Source organism: Vulpes lagopus, chromosome 5, assembly GCF_018345385.1.
Source record: "Vulpes lagopus strain Blue_001 chromosome 5, ASM1834538v1, whole genome shotgun sequence".
NCBI lineage: Eukaryota > Metazoa > Chordata > Mammalia > Carnivora > Canidae > Vulpes > Vulpes lagopus.
In genome coordinates, this window is record NC_054828.1 from 24091834 (window position 1) to 24109346 (window position 17513).

At 36.7% G+C, this 17513-nt stretch overlaps 1 protein-coding gene across 1 annotated transcript in view; it reads right to left on the reverse strand.

Moving 5' to 3' along the window:
- Positions 1 to 5007: 5007 nt before the first annotated feature.
- Positions 5008 to 17513, reverse strand: part of TMEM182 (transmembrane protein 182) — a 59145-nt gene continuing 46639 nt past the window's right edge. The window contains exon 5 of the mRNA XM_041757076.1: positions 5008 to 10270. Coding sequence (XP_041613010.1) covers positions 10050 to 10270 — 221 coding nt within the window. The 3' untranslated portion in view covers positions 5008 to 10049. The remainder of the gene's footprint in view (positions 10271 to 17513) is intronic.

Below are 17513 nucleotides of genomic sequence, written 5' to 3' on the forward strand. Positions count from 1 at the left end.
GCTGATGTGCAGGGGAGCCGTTTTTCATTATCTTGCTGCGTTTTCCTTTTATAGTTGTTTAAATGTATTCTCCATTTTAAAAGCACGCTAATTCAATTTGGACTTTTTTGGGGGGGGGTGTTGGCCAACCACATATGGAAACCCACCCAAGTGATTTCTGAGCTAACTTCTCTTCTTTGGTGGTCTGTTTTCTCTAAAGGGAACATACTATTACAATTGTCACCCCTTCTTCCAAGTTTTTCTGGCTCTCATCACACTCTTGGGAAATCTTATATAAGCAGAAGGAGTGAGGTGGAAGATGTTCATAATATGAATATATAGGAATAAGGGCAGGGGGGCAAGAGGGTCCTGGAAAAAATTGTATCCACTGATATTTGAAAAGTAAAAAAAAATCCTGGATCAGAAATTACAGAAGCATGGTAACTCAAAACTATGATTACAACCATAGAAAGACTAGACAAATTTATTAAGCACCTACTCTGTGAGAGGCACTGTTTTAAACACCTTCCACACTCTACTGTCCTTACTTTGTGGGTGGGGAGACTGAGGCAGAGAAGAGTCTATAATTAATCAAGATCATGCCACTAATAGTGGAACTCGGATTCTAACCTTGGCCATCTTTCTCTGTCTCTTCAGAGCCCTCCTGCTTACCTGGAAGGTAATTCCTGCCACTGTAATTGGAGTTGAGTGGGAACTCTGTTAAAAGCCAGCTGCAGGGGGATCCCTGGGTGGCGCAGCGGTTTGGCGCCTGCCTTTGGCCCAGGGCACGATCCTGGAGACCTGGGATCGAATCCCACATCAGGCTCCTGGTGCATGGAGCCTGCTTCTCCCTCTGCCTGTGTCTCTGCCTCTCTCTCTCTGTGTGACTATCATAAATAAATAAGTTTAAAAAAATTAAAAATATTTAAAAAAAAAAAGCCAGCTGCAGACTGGACATTGCACTGGGGGCTTTGCCCAATGATCTTGCTTGCCCAGTAACTTGCCTGAGGGTATACAGATAGGTTTTAGACTCAGAATTCCATTGTCTTTCTCCTATACATAGCTGGGTGTCCTCTCCAACACAGCAAGTGATAACTTTCAAGAATAAAACCGGGAAGCCATTTCTGCAAGGCAATATCTGCTTTCCACATAGCAGACTTCTATTTTGCCCCGAGAGGGGCAAGAGCCATCAAAGTGGCTTCAGACTCCTACTGCCTCATACCAGATTCTAGGCCACTGAGGTCATCGAGCATGTCACAGGGACCCTGACATACTGTAACCATCCCATTTAATGCTCGAAGCCCAAAGATTACATCAAAGTGAGTTGGTCAGTGGAGGATTTTAAAGTAGCTCACTTTGTGCAATTTGGTTTTTCATTCATGCAACTAATCCAACACATATCCATTCACAGAAATCTTTGTTTTTATTCAAATACATTCAAAATCACTTTCCAACCACTATTAAGGAGAAGCCAATTGGTATTAGATAAAGAGCATGGAGGTTCAAACACCTAAAAACACATCTCCCACCCTTCCTAGCTGTGTGGTGTTGGGCAAGTTCCATACCCTTTCTGTTTAGCTCCTTCAACTGCCCCAGTGTAATGACATCACAGACAATATACAAAAAACTACTGGCATACAGGACGTGCTCAAAAATCAGAGTAATCATCATTGTTAATCTTGTCTTGATTTTCATTCAGTGGAAATTTAGAGAGCACTCTTTATTTTCCTAATATGAATTTTGATTGTCCACAATTATTTAACTCCTTATAACCTAGGTGGATGGTCGCTACTATTCCTCCATTGTAAACTATGTCCACATGGACAACAGCAAAGTGTCTCCAAAAACACACACTGGGTTAGCATGCTTTTGAGCTGCACTGGCTTGGCTGTAATTGAAAGAGTGTAATAAAGACACAAACATGTTCAAGCTATAGCTCTAAGTAAAATAAGTTTACAAAACTTTAATCTGTGTGACCCTCTTCTGGCTACCCATTATAACTATATACACCACTTGACTCTAGTGGTGGAATTATAGGCGAAATTTATGTCTTTCTTTCTGCTTATTTATGCTTTCTGAATTGTCTAATGAATATGTATTACTTTTGTAAAAGAAAACAGCTTGGAGAATTAAAAGATTTCTTTAACGACTTTTTTTTTCCCTTGTCCTATTGTGTCTGTGAATAGGCAGTAAACAGACCTTGGAAATTGCATTTTTCTGAAAGCTTGATAGGTAGTGAAACTGTAGGCTTTGGGGTTCACCATTTTATGATTAAGACAACAACAAATCATATTAATTTGGAAAATCTTTCTATCTATAAAAAATAATGTGGACAGATGAAAGTATTGGAAATCATGAACTGTACTGGTAAAAAACTGTTGATCAATCAAAAACAATATTGATTAGTATAAGATATAGCCCCGATTCCTGGGGGCTTGAGATGCCTTACTGCTTGTGCTCGTGATTAGTCAGGCCAATTACAAGAGTAGAGACTCTTCTTTACTTCCTTTAAAAATAAATGGGTGGCGGGCACTGAGGGGGGCACTTGACGGGATGAGCACTGGGTGTTATTCTGTATGTTGGCAAATTGAACACCAATAAAAAATAAATTTATTATTAAAAAAATAAAAATAAAAATAAACTCCCCTAATTTTATGACTGATGAATTAAGAAACACAAGAATTTCTTAGAATCCAAACGGAGTCAATTTTTAGAATCTGCCTTCTGATCATTTTATAAACCTTTCTTCATATTTTATACCTTTCCTTTTACCTTAAGGTATTTCCCCAGATCAGAAATGGACTACCTAAAACAACTAATGCAGAATTCAGATCCAGGTTCTAGTGCAATATCCAGTACATGTTTTATTATTCTTAAAACAGGAGGTCAAAGATTCCCATCCTGCTAGTGGAGGCTTTCTAACAGTGACAAGGATTCTTCTAGACTGAAATAAAACTAATGCCATCAGATATAAATAAGAAATCTCCTTCTCAAATACTTATCCAGAGACGCAAGTCAGGGAGCATCTAACTTTACCAGCGTGATGGAATCTTATGGATAAGCAGCAACATCCTGACATACTGATTCTGCTGTCATTTTCTATTCCCATTCAAAATATTAACAGATCTTTCAACTGTGTTGACTCCCTGGGGTCTTATTGATATGCTTGGTTGATAAGCAGTGAAGAGTATTACATTTGACCTATACAAGGTGATTTGCTCAATTTTCCATAACCCTGATACCTAATGTTGGAACTCGTACGTGATAAATGTACGACAGGATTTGTGTTGTGTTTGTGGGTTTTGTTTTGCCAAGTATAATATAGTGAGTGCTTTCCTCATCCTGAGTGTCTTCAAATACATGACCTTCTTTAAAGGGAGACAGGTACACTGTCCCTCCACACATACATCAGCCTACCCCATGACCCAACTCTTGTCATGGTCCTTTCCCACATCACCCTCTCATCTGGACAGAATGACGTTCAAAATAGGCAAATTAACTCTTATTTTACCAGGTCTTAAGAATGCTTCCTCCAGACCTCACACCTTTTACTCCCCCAAGTCCCCAAGTCCATGACCCTTTACTCTCCTTGAAGACAGTCTTCTAGAAGCTGCCCAGCATGTGTTCTCCACATTCACACCTCTCATCAACTCCTCACATAGATCAGATCCAGCTTCTTTCCTCATCACTACCCCCAAGATTTCTGTCATCATTGTCACCAACAAACACCAAGCTTCCACAGCCAGAGGGCCCCTTTCTTTCCCCTCACTTAACCATTTTCTCAGCAGTGTTGGTAAAGTTCAAAACTCAGTCCCTTCTCAAAACATTCTCCCCACTGGCCTTCCTCCATACCACATTTCCTATCCATCCTTCTTTGTCTCTTTCTGGCTTTTCTTCAGGCTTCACCTTCTCTTCACCCTATAAATGTTGGATTCTCTAATGCAAAGAGTTCCTCCTCTCTCTAGCCATCCTCCTTCGTGGCTTCATCTTTCCCATGACTTTAAATGTGGTGACTCTCAAATGTGAGTCTCCAGCTTAGATCGCTCCTCTGAGCTCCTGACTAGTGTTTCAACTTGAAGATTTCACAGACTTCTCAAACGTTACATCATCAAAGTGGACTATGGATTCCATTCCTTTCTCTCTCACACCTGTTTCCCTTTGCCTTTCCTATTCCAGATTTCTCCATCTACCCACTTACTTAAGCTAGAAATCTAAGAGTGATTTCTGACTTGTCCCTCTCTTCATCTCATATCTGATCCACCAGCAAGTTCTTTCCATTTTCTGCTTCAAAATATATTATAACAGCCTCAAGGGCTCTGAATGATTAGGCCTTTCTTCTCCAGCCTCATCATAGAACTCTCCCATTTATTGTCTAACCACACAAGCCACCTTGCTATCCTTAGAACACATCAAACTCTCCCACACTCAGACCTCTGCCACTAGGCCCCCTCCCTGAAAACTTCTCAGGCCATCATTCATTCAGATGGCCCCTTTCTACCTTTTATGCATCAGAATACTTGGTGTTCTCTCCAATTCAGAATTCTCTCCTTACAAAGAACCTCCCTGAATGTAATCATGGTTTATGTCATCATGTCTTGTTTATTTTTCCTTAGAGGATTTATCACAATTTATAAATCATAGTGGGTTTTTTATTCATTTGCTTGTTGTCTATATTATGTCCTTGAATCCTCGCTTGAAAAATGAAAATACCATGTCTGTCTTGTTTAGTAATATATACCCAATATGCAGCACCATTTGTGACATGTAGTATGCACACAATTAACTATTTACTGAGTAAACCGGTAAATATTTTAGATGAATATACTCAGCCAAAGTAAGGTGGCATAACTTGCCAAACCGTAAGTTTAAAATTCATGATTGGATTGCAGGTCTTCAGACTTAGATTTAAAACCTTTCCCACTACACCAGAGGATCCTCCCTACCAGCAACCCAAATAAAGAGTTCATAAGGCATCCAGCTGGCTTAACCTTTGAAGGAGGATTCAAAAAATGTATCAACTAAGGCATCTGCTTTAGAAAGGAATTATTTTATTTGGCAAAAATTTTACAATTAAATAAATATTCATTAACAGCCAGATATTAGTTGTTAGAAGATGTTCAGAAACAGGGTCATTGCCATTAGGCATGCATAGGGTCAGACACAACCAATCTACATGCATCATCACATTTGCCCTGGATCCAAGGAAGAGAGGCTAAGATGCTATTTACGGAGTTTCCCTTGTATGCCTCAGTCACCACTGGGATAAGTTTGCAATAACAGCATAAAGATAAAATATGCCGTCCCCTTCAGTAAGCCTAAAGAGCTCAGGTATATCCGAGACAGACAGATATTTGCAAGATGCTCATATAATATAAATACAGGCATTTATTATATACAAACGTGTATATATTATATATACAAAATATTTTTAAAACATACATGTATTACATATATGTGTGTATTCAGACATGTCTATTAACAGATATATATGTAGTGTTACCCAAATCCACATATACACATGCATAAATGCCACACACGTACGTAAATATACATAGGTTTGTGGGTATATGTTTACAACACACACATACATACACAGAGGTTAATCAAACTTCTGTTTGACATTTCTCCAGGCCTTTACATGTACCCATAAAATTCTTGAGAAAAAAAAGACCTTTTATTTTGGGGGAATGAAGACAATATATCAATACTGCATATAGTGTCTATATATGCCACACCAAAATATGAGGCAACAAGCATTATTCTATATATAGCATTCTTTTTAAAGCTGTATTGTTCAAATACCTATTTGTTTAGATAGTTTACAATGACAATACAATCTATAAGCATTGATAAAATTTTTCAACAGTGGCAGTTTCTGTTTAGAATAAATGGAAAAAGAAATGCTAAAAAAAAAAAACAAAATCAATTACCACATAAAAGGGGAACTATTTACATTTTTAGTGAATTATGTCACAATAACTCCTGGACTCCCAGAAGAATGGGAATATTAAAATTTTTGCTATATGTATACTTATTTTATCCCAGTGAGCCTTCTCTCCCCTAAATTATCTAGATAATCTCAGGATCAGTACGGGATGCCAATTACTCCAACCACACTTATTTCATAAAGCCAGCTTAAACTAGCCCTGTCATTTGTGTAAACCAAAAAAATCATTACTTGAAGAATTCAAAATCATTCTAATTTATTTGCTTATAGATGTCTTACAAATAAAACAGAATGGTTAGACACACCGTATGATTCTCTATATCCAAAGGTGTATCATTTTATAAAGTTCAACCAGCCAATCGCCCCTTCAACTGTTCACAGTCAGAGTCACAGTAGTGGGAAAAAATGACCCTTCAGAAGCCAGAGTGGACTCTTAATACTCCTCCACTGTCATTTCAGATGTGTTTTTTCTTATATTTTCCACCCCTCAAGACCAATCTAGGCTGATCTTCATGTTCCTGAAGACAGAGGTCCTAGCACTTGCCTTGGTTAGCTAGCTCAGAAACTCTAAGTTCTAGCTGGATGTTTGCTCTGCCTTTCCTCTTACACTGCTAACAAAGTTAAATGTTTTTATGCTTGCTTTATGCTCATTATAATACATATGATGTTTAATATTTCCCCACTCTCCTTGGATTTAACATCTAGTATACTGTCTTCCTAAGTTTTTGCTGGAATTTCTGTAACCTACCCTCAGTCATCACAGAGGAAATGTCTCTATGTATTTAATGCTTTCAAACAATCAACAAAAATGTAGTTTCTATTTCATCTCTGTTGTATGAGCCCCCTCATTCCTCATGGCATCCCACCAAAATCAAATTGGGGACTCATCCTCTTAATATATTTCTTTCCATGTAGCCCCAGCACTGTGGGTCTTTCCCTACAATGCTACCCTCCTGACGATGTATGTACAGCTTATTTTTACTAGCACCCCATATCTGTCTAATCCTATGACATTCTAAGCCTTTTTGTAAATCTAATTTGTTTTCTTTCACGAAACTATAAGTCAACTTATGTGTTCACCGAATTGACCATCAAAATTGAATTGACCATCATCAATTGAGTAAAAACGTTAAAATAGTACTTGGGGACATAAGCTCTATTTCTATCCCCCAAAAGAAACTCATTTTTAAATTTTTGTTTATCTCAATTATATTGATTTCTATCATTCACTTTATCTCTTTCTATTCAAATTTATAATTCTGGGTAGACACACATACACATACACAAGTATGTGTTGATGAAAGATACACAGGTATATAGATAAGAACCAAATACTGACACCTCATCCACCATACACCTTTATACGTGGATTTAATATTTAAATTGAATAAGTACATTTCATATATTAGTCATAAAAGTGACTAAATGGCCAGTAATAGCATACCTGGAATTTTTTTTTTTTATAAGTCTTACCCGCAACCTCCAAATTGAACACCATCATTCAGCCTTTCTGTATGGTTTGCCCAGCTGGTTCCACTGCGTATGCTACCTGCTGCCCAACCAAACTGAACTCCTTGAACAAGTACAATATGGAAAAATCATAGCTTTCTCCAAAGTCCGAGGGCATAACTAACTGTTCTTTTATTTTGCTCTTCCCAGAATGTCACCAAAAAGACATCTTATTTGTTACATTGAAACTTGATGCAAAATCAACACTCTTAATAAAATTTTAACATGGTATTTGGAAGCTTCTGAAAATTAGTCAATACACTGAATAGAGACAAACATACTATCCTAAATAAGACATAAGTCTGTTACAAGAATATATGGCATATTTCTGCTATTTTAAAGTATATTACTTATTGACACAGCACAAACAACTCACCTTCCTTCCTTCCACGGATTGCTGGTAAGTAGATTGGGAAATGCATCTGAATTAATGTGACTGATATGCATTACAACTATGAAATACTTCCAAAGTATGTATCTGTGTAAAAGTGTCATACACATCAGATATTCAGCCAATTGCCTTATGATAAATATATGGTAGCCGCATAAGTGTATTAGAAAATGAAGATAACCATCTGAAATTTATAAATATTCAAACCTTTACTGAAAGCAGCTTGTATGTGAAATTTAAATGACATATAATACACCAGAAAAAAGGCTCCATTCCAAAATTCTACAAAAAGGAATTGTATTTACAGATGACATGAACTAATCAAATACATCTAGCATCGTCTGGAAAACTTAATGGCATGCCATAACTTAATATCACAGTAAATATGCATAACAGAACCCATAATTATTTTTCTAATAATCAAGCCAAAAGCAAAGAAGTAAATGGAGCAATATAAAAATGAAAACAGAAAAAGACAAAGGCAAGTAGCATAAAAAAACATTTATGATATAACTCAGATGGCTTGAGAAACCAGTTAAACCCCTGAAGCTATGTTTTTTTGTCTTGTATTTTTGTGTTTTTTTTGTTTTTATCACATGCTAGTCCTATCTGTCCCTAAACACTAAAATGCCCTCATGATTCTGCAGATACATCAGACTGTGGCTATTCCTCCAAAAATCCCTCCCACTGAAACAAGTTAATGGAAAGTACAGATGTGTCCATAAGACAGGCAATCTCTCCATCAGGAGAACTGCTGAATGGAAAGCAATCGCCCCTCTATCCCACAGCATCTTCTAGGTGGTCACTCTTAATTTGCCTCTGAGTCCTGCCCTAGGTATTCACAACAGCTGCAGAGTAAAACGTTGTGTCCAGAACAAAGCTCTCATACCATGCGGGTTCTCTGTTCCCTCACCAACACCAAACTGCTCCTTGGTGGAGGTTTCCAAAATGCAAATGCAAAGTGGGCTTCTCAGATGGATTTGATTTCAATCAAAATTAGTGCCAAACAAACATCTTTGATATGCAAAACGTCTGCATGTCTACACCAGCAAATAAAAAAGAATTATCCACCAAGCAGCACAAAGTTTTCTTCCAAGATGTTAAAGGAAATAGCAGATCTGTAAATGTTAAAATACCTGTTGTAAAGATGAAGAAACTAAGAGACAATAATTAAGGGAATCAAATGATCAGAAGGACTACAACCCATAAAGTCTTGGGAAAAGTTAATATTTCATAGTCTTTAATAAAGCAAGGCTATTATCATTTCATATGGAAATATTTTGAAAGTTTATAGCTAGTGCATATTAAAAGCACATTTCATCAATAAATTTTCACATGCTGAACATATTAGCATATAATTTTAAATAAGAATTTCAAAATATCAAACAGAACGAAGTACTAAGCTAAGGTGCTTGTTTTTTTTTTACATATTTTCAACCATATTACATATTACAATTAATCCACTGAGCTCCTAAAAGTCCAATCTGCTTTATGTGTAATTTGGTGTACAGATTTGCCACTTTTTTATTTTTATTTTTTTAGATTTGCCACTTTTAAACATACTTTAAGGTTTCTGTAAGCATGCACAATTCAGTGAATATAATTAGATAGCCAAACTCCTGTCGGTAAGAAAGTGGAATAAGTACACACTCTCAGTCTGGTTGTGGCCCATTGTAACTGATGTGTTTGCCTGGCTCTCGCCACAAGCACACTGCTATCTATTTTTAAGTCATAAATAATTGGCTTACAGGAGTCAGTGAATATGTATGTGGATATGCATGTGTGTGGAGAAAAGATGGAATAAGTTCTCTGACAACATTTGTTTTCCGTTCTTAATTATTCTCCAAAGATTTTTTCGAAGTGAATGCCAAGAAGGAGACTTTAAATCAAAGCTTCCCTGGCCCAGGTAGTGGTGTTATGTCATTATCAGACCTTTGTGACCTGCATGACCCCTAACAGGTGCAATGAAAGGGAGACCCATGCTACCTGCTTCTTTGAGAATTAGGTTAGTGATGGCACCTACATAGGATGGAAACTTGTGGTTATCTGGAAAGATTCTAGGACCTTCCTATTGGAGGAAATCACAAGTAAAATGTAAAAGCAAAACTGAAATACCAACTAAAAAGCTCACAACTAATTCTATGCTGGGATCACCAAAACAAAATGAAAAAAAAAAGTTCTGTCTTAAAACCTCTCAAGAAAATGCTTGTGGCAATAGTTGGATTAGTGATGTATTTGAATATGCCGACCAATAACCAGAAATAGTAATCCAGCAAGCAAAGAAAAAAATATCCCCGCCGGGGCCAGAAAAAATGACCAGCCATACAGAACAGAAGGGGTGAACTCCAAGCAGTCTCTCATTTTCATGTTTTTGTAGCCTTCCATGTCAGCCACTGCCTGGACCCAGATGACATACAGCATCACCACCAAGGAAAACAGGATGCCTGAGAAGGACAAAACAAAAGACCTTTAGTCTTTCTGAAGAGGTTTTCCCAAGAATGCTAACCAATCATTTGCCTGATGATATGTCTCTAAAAATACTTTTCTAGCCAAATCACCTACTTTGTGTCATACCCTTTATGATGTGCTTTATATGCACACTGTTATCTTTAATTTTCATAGCATTGAGACAGGTTATGGCAACAAGAACAATGGCAACAGCTGACATGCATTTATTGAGTAGTTACTGTATGCCAGGCTCTGTATTAGGTGTTTGTGAACATAAGAGTCAAAGATCCTGCCTGGAATTTCTTCTAACACTTTCCATCTGTACTATATGCCTGATTTGGGGTGAACACTATAATACATTATAGTATTATACTATATATATAACTATAAATATAATAAATATATACTAAATATATATAACTATATATTTAATATGTATTTCAATATATACAATGAATTGGCAAATATATTTAATATATATTTCAATATATACAATGAATTGGCAAAATAGATACTATTGGCCCTCAGTTTTAAGTATGTACAAACACAGCTAATAATTTTCAGATTTTCAGCTCAGGTCTTTCTGACTATTATTATATTATTATAACATAGCCAACTTGTGCTATGGATAATTTTGTCAATGAAAGAGAAGCCAAGGTAAGTACCAGACAAGAACAGAGATGAAAGCACTGAACTAATGTAAAAAAATAGACATGATTCCTTCAAATTGAAATATAGATGCTAAAGACTGACCTATAGCATAAAGGCAACATTGCCTGGAAAGAATGAGGAAAAAAATTAATGAAAAAATTCTGTGGAATGTAAAACCACAGGTTTAAGAGCAAGAGTCTTGGTAGACAAGAGAAAGAAACGAAAGGAGAACAGACGGAGGTAGGGAGGGAGCACTATGACAGAAGAGCTTTACAAATACTAAAATTTGAGAATATTGCTAAGCATATACTTTTCCATGTGGCTGTTACTGAAATAACAGAAGGGAGCAGCACCATGATGCTGAGCTACAACCCCAGGAAAGTCAGCCAAGCTGATTCATTGGTGAGTGAGTGACAGGTCTTGCACGCATTCAAACCACGCACCCTGAGGGATTCAAATTTATACCTGAGCAAAATATACTTGAGGTCATTTTCTAGTTGCCCAAAAGTTCAATCCAAACATGTTTATAGTCTTTGAATTAATGAATGAACCATCATGCATAAAATCTCCATATTCTAATTGCAAGTCAGTCTGAAAGGTAAACATAACCCTGTGACTAGAAGCAGAGATGGAGACACATTGGCAGGACAGAGTATCTTTTAAGAGCCCAGCCATTAATCACCCTTCTCCAGTTAATTGTGCTCCAACAGTATTTGGGATGTCCTCTCTCTCTTGGGCCATCAATTGCATAAAGAATCCTGAGAAGTACACACAAAAGAAGAAGGGCTCATAAATATGCCGAGGTGAGTCTTAAACTTTCTCATAATCGTGATACGAACTATAGAGCAATGAAGAATCAACAGAGATGCTTCACTAATAAGAAACATTCTTCACACTGTGGTCTGTAATGTAAATGCAAATACTGGAGCACAGAAGAGTGCAATTTAACCACTGAACAACAGCTATGTCAGAGAGAAATAGTAAAGTCATAGCCGGCGAGCAAACTACTTGCAAAGCCGTACCTCAGATGTTGACAACAATATGGCAATGCCATGTGTTGTCGAGCAACTCTGTGCATTTCAATACATTTTTCTGCAAATATATAGACACTGTTCTCTCCTAATGTAAAGGTTTGGCTTAGTTATTTGCATACTATTTGCCTAATGCAAACACACTGCAAACCTTTGTTATTATCTGTTGCTATGTTTCTTATCTCTCTTCAATCATGTGAATCTCTCATGCTTTCAGATATTTTTATAAAATATGAAAGTTGCTTTTGTGAAAAACCAGTTGCCTTATGCATATTTTCTTTCAAAAGTTGCAAAACCTATTACTGAATTGAGTATTTTAAAAAACGTATGGCAAGTAATCATGTGGATGATTCTTAATAAGGAAGAATTAACTTATATTTTAAAATTGCTGTTATTTGAAGAGCATTTACATCCTGAAAACAATGAAAATAGGCATTTCTATCACTACAATCTTTAATTGTTCACTAACAGAAGAAACTGTCCACTTAATTTATATCATATCAGTTTATAATTATATCTTCCCATGGGGTAAAAGAGTGTTTCCCTACCTATTAAATTGTCAGTATTTCATACCAGTATGTATATGTGCATGTGCACACTCACATGCAGAGAGAGAGAGATAGGCAGAAAGAAAATGAACTAACGGGCATTGGAAAGTATTTATACCAAAGGCCAAACGTTTAGCTGATGTGCCAGCAAGACTTTATGTTGGGGGCTTTACATAAGGCATTTGGCCAACAGAAGAGTCAGAAGACTGTTACATAGAGGTGGACTAATGAAACAAATAAATATATTGATTGAAATTAATTGGAGTCATGTTATTCACTGCCTAAAAAGGGAGTTACAAATTTGAAAAGGAGGAAAACTAAAATAAAGCCTATGATGTTTGTTTGGAATTAAATCTATCAGTGTGAATTTATGGTGATAGATGGATAGATAGATATGGAAGTGTGTGTGTCTGTGTGTGTGTGTCTGTGTGTGTGTGTGAAGATACACTTGTATATATACAACTGCATATATGTCCTGGCTCCGTGTCCTGAGAGAATCTGAGAGCAATAACACCCCAGTTGCATGGAGCACATTAAGTGTCCAGATCATGGCTTCTAAATACCAGGAACCAGGTATCTCAAAGAAATAGGTGAATCCAGGCTGGAGTGGAAAGTACAAGGTAAATCTGGAATGGCAGATATGCTCTAGGAATGGCGGGAGTGTTTCAGAAGCTAGCTGAGGGGCTTCCCTTAGCCAGTTCTGAGGCGATCAGACTATCAAAGAAATAATGATAATGAAAAAAAACAAATAATGATAATGACACATGATACCTTACTAAATAAAAGAAAAATCCATGATCCCACCGTGACATAAATAAATGAATGAATAAATTAGGCAGGGAGAAGGGAAATCTTTTCCTTAGAGAATGCTAACTTATAAATGTAGAAGGAATATTTCAATTAGAAATCACCACTTGGCAATCATTTAGGTAATAACTCAGGCAAGAAACAAAAATGGATGCTAAAACTAGTAAACGAAATTCAGATGAGAAATAAATACTACACAGGTTCAAAGTCTCTTCCCACAAGACACTTAACAATTGTAAAGGGAAAAACAGTAATTTCATACTATAATTTTATAGTAAACAGTAAAATTATTGCAAACAGTAATTTTATATTGAAATATCACCAAAATATCCCCCAAAATGATCAAAGTGAACATCACCAGTGGCATGACATATTGATGCCACTAACCACCTTGTAAGATACAATGAGAATAACTGTGTTATTCATCACATCATTGCATCGCTGCAATGATACAGCCAAAAATGAAGAGCATAAATCCAACCAGAAGGAAATATCAGGCACACCAATTCAGGAACATTCTAGAAAATCACAGGCCTATACTCTTGAAGAGTCAAGGTCATGAAGGTCTAAGTAGGACTTATTCTGGTCTGATGGAAATTCAGATGACATAACTACTAAATGCAAAGCATGTCTCAGGTCTGGAGCCTTTTGCTGTAAAAGACATTGAGATAGTGAAAGATGAATGGAATCTCTGGGTGGAAAGAGTTTCAACTTCTATGTAAATCTGAAAATATTTCAAAACGAAAAACAAAATGAATGAATAAAAAAAAGCATAGTGGGAATCTGTGGTTACGTGTATAGAAAGTGCATATGCTGGGAGGATGGGAGGAGAGTATGTGTGTTCATATATCCAGAAAGACACATCTTCTTTTGGTGGGCTATTATGACAATTAATGAACAGTAATATTGCTGATTTGGCCCACCTACCAAGTGGAGAGTCCCATTTGGAGGAACACTAATGTTGGAGGAACACTAATTTGGGGGAACACTAATGGAAAATACTATGGAAAAATCTTGATTATTATCCCCTGATATCTTAAAGAATTCTCATTCATGAAAACATTAAATAATATCTGTCCTGAGTAACAAGTGAGTTACATTTCAAACCCATTTGCCATTATGATTTTAGCAGGGAGAGAAAATATTGCTAATATTTAGGTAATAACTTATTTTTAATTAAGTTATATTTAATTTTGGTCATATTTTGAAAGCATAATTTATTTCCAATTAAATTTTAAAATACCTAATTTTGAAGACCAAAAAAAATTAATAAAACAGCTCACTGGAGGCATAATCAAAGTAAGGTACCAACTCCCAAGAAGATTTGTGATAATAAAACCATAGACCAATAATTAAGTCACAAGAATAATGCGTTGGTTCTCTTATTAATTAGCAGTATGGGAAAGAACCATTCGAATGTATGATTTTATATGGATCATCTTACCAAGTTGAAAACTTTTCCCTCTAAATATATGATTTCGATTTGGAAAGCATTTTCTCTGAAACAAAGTTCACATAGTCACTAAGGGCCATTAGGAACGCAATTGCTAATGATAAACAATAAGGAAATGTTCACAATGTGGAAAAAATACAAAAGAATTTACCCAACATCAAGTCACAGACTGAAAAATAAAACTGGATGTCCTCAATATTTCATGGAAACAAATATGGAAAAATAAGGCATAGCATAAAGATTTTGTATACTATATTATAAAAACCAGATTTAAAAACACATTCCTAGGGAAAAGTTAGCCACAGAAATGGAAACTCTTCAAAAAGACAGGCAAATGTCAAACCCCTTTATTCTTGCTTAGAAATATATCTACAAACAAAAGCCTGGGCAGCCCCAGTGGCCCAGCAGTTTAGCACCGCCTTCAGCCCAGGGCGTGATCCTGGAGACCTGGGGTCAAGTCCCACATTGGGCTCCCTACATGGAGCCTGCTTCTCTCTTCTGCCTATGTCTCTGCCTCTCTCTCTCTCTCTCTCTCTCTCTGTCTCTCTCTCTCTCATGAATAAATAAATACAATATTTAAAAAAACAAAACAAAAAGAAGCCTTTTGGAATAACTGAAAAATAATAAACTTGATCCTTAACTGCTTAGGTATAAATGAACTGCCTTTGAAATGTGTTTTAACAACGTGAATCACAGGCAGCTATTGGAGTACTTAGGGAAGAATAATAAATTTAAGATGATTCCATTGGCCTCTTTTAGTCATGCTTGCACACAAATTCAGTGGCAACTCATTTTAGCTTTCAATGGGCACAGGAAAGGCCAAAGTATTCTGTAGTCAATAAAATGCATTATGAAGGATGTTAAAGTGAACAGTGAACAATACATTAGAATCAGAAAAAAAAATTGCCTTTTCTCCCACTGTAGGCAGCATGTACTCTAGAGACAGGGCAATATCCAGCAAGCACATCTAGAAAAACAGAACTAGAAAGCAAGCTTCATAAAATTTTAGGGATGATAGCATCAGCTTACTCCTTGTGTCTATTTTCAGAGGATGGTATGAGGTCTGCAGTCCCAAGGTCAAACCATCCTGTGGCATAATTCAAAGGGATACCCTGATAACAGGTACAACACATTAGGATGAAGACAAATATATCCTATAACAGGGAAAACATTCCAAGGAGGTGGAAGGAGACGAAGTTACTTTTCCAGGGGGAGATCCCGGGAAGGCAGAGAGAGGATTCATGCTAACTATAGAAATAAAGAAAAATCTGAAGCATGGGTAAGAATGCAAAGGATAGTAGCACTAATGGAATGGTAAACCTGGGTCTGACATGCCCAGAAGGAAGATCAAAAAGGAAGTTTGATAAGCTATGTATTTACTATCATTTTCTAAAAGGAAACAGCAATTCACCAAGAAACATATAACAAGTGCCTTCTCGGATCTGCATAGGAGCACTGGGCAGCGTAACTAACCACGTCCCCACAAGGGGCCTTTGCAGAAGACCCACAAGTAGTCTTCATATAAACATTTCTGAAATCAGTCCACACTAATATTTGAAGGTACTATATTAAGCCCCAATAGTTTGCAGGTTGTTCTAATAGGTAAAAATCCTTCCAAGTTCATTGTTTCTTTTTTAACTGAGATGTAATTTATATAGCGCAAAATGTAGGAGTTTTAAGTATATGGTTTGATGAGAATGTATGGTTTGAGAAATGCAACCATCAGTGTAGCCACAATCCATTGAAAATAGAACATAGTCATCACTATCATCCTAGAGAGGTTCTGCATGCCTCCTCACACCTCTTCCCCAAAGCATCTATCAGTACAGCAGAGTTTTGCCCTTAGAACCTCATAGAAATGAAATCACGACAGTGTGCAGTTTTTTTTATCTCTTTCTGTTCATACTCAACATGATGACAGAAAACTACCCATGTCGTGCGTGTGTTAGTAGTTCCTTCCTTTTTACTGCTGCATGCTATTCCCATTGTATGAATAGACCGCAATTTGTTCATCAATTTATCCTTTGACAATCATTTGGGTTCCTTCTCGGTTTTGGCTACAATGAATTAAGCCACGATGAGTGTTTTGGTTCATGATGCTCAAACTCAAACATAGAATCTTGAAATGATGGATACATTTCCTCAGACAAATGATTTTCAAAAAAGAAATAGGCAGCAACATCTTTTTATGAACCATGATTTTACGTCAAACTGATAAAATGACGCCGGGCTTACAGGTGCTAATGGCAGTGACCTGAAGCGCACCCACTCAGGCTTTCCCCCACACCCCTCAGCCCTCCTAAGAATACAGTCTTCCCTTCTCTTCCTCATGTATCCCTTTTGTCAACAAAACTTTTGACAGCTGTTCAATAGTGCTCACAGTGCAATTAAACTCTCCAAGTGCTTGGAGCATGGGGATGTTTTGTGACTCTTTGTCTTCTCATTTCCTAGATTCTTATTTTTAACTGTCATTATGTATTATTTGAAATATACAAAATATGACATATGAATGAATGTTATGAAGTTTCATTATAAAATTAACCCCTGTGAACTGGTCTGCAAGGTAGGAACCAGATGGCAATCCTGCATGTTTGTCTTCTGAGACTTCTTTGGAAAGACAGTTGCCCCTCAGGTATCTAGGGAGTGTCTCTAGCCTTTAATTTAAAGGATATAAAAGTACAACCAAGGAGAAAGAGCTAGACCCTTTCTGAGAATGAGCAAGGGTTTAACCTCTTGGGATGGAATAATA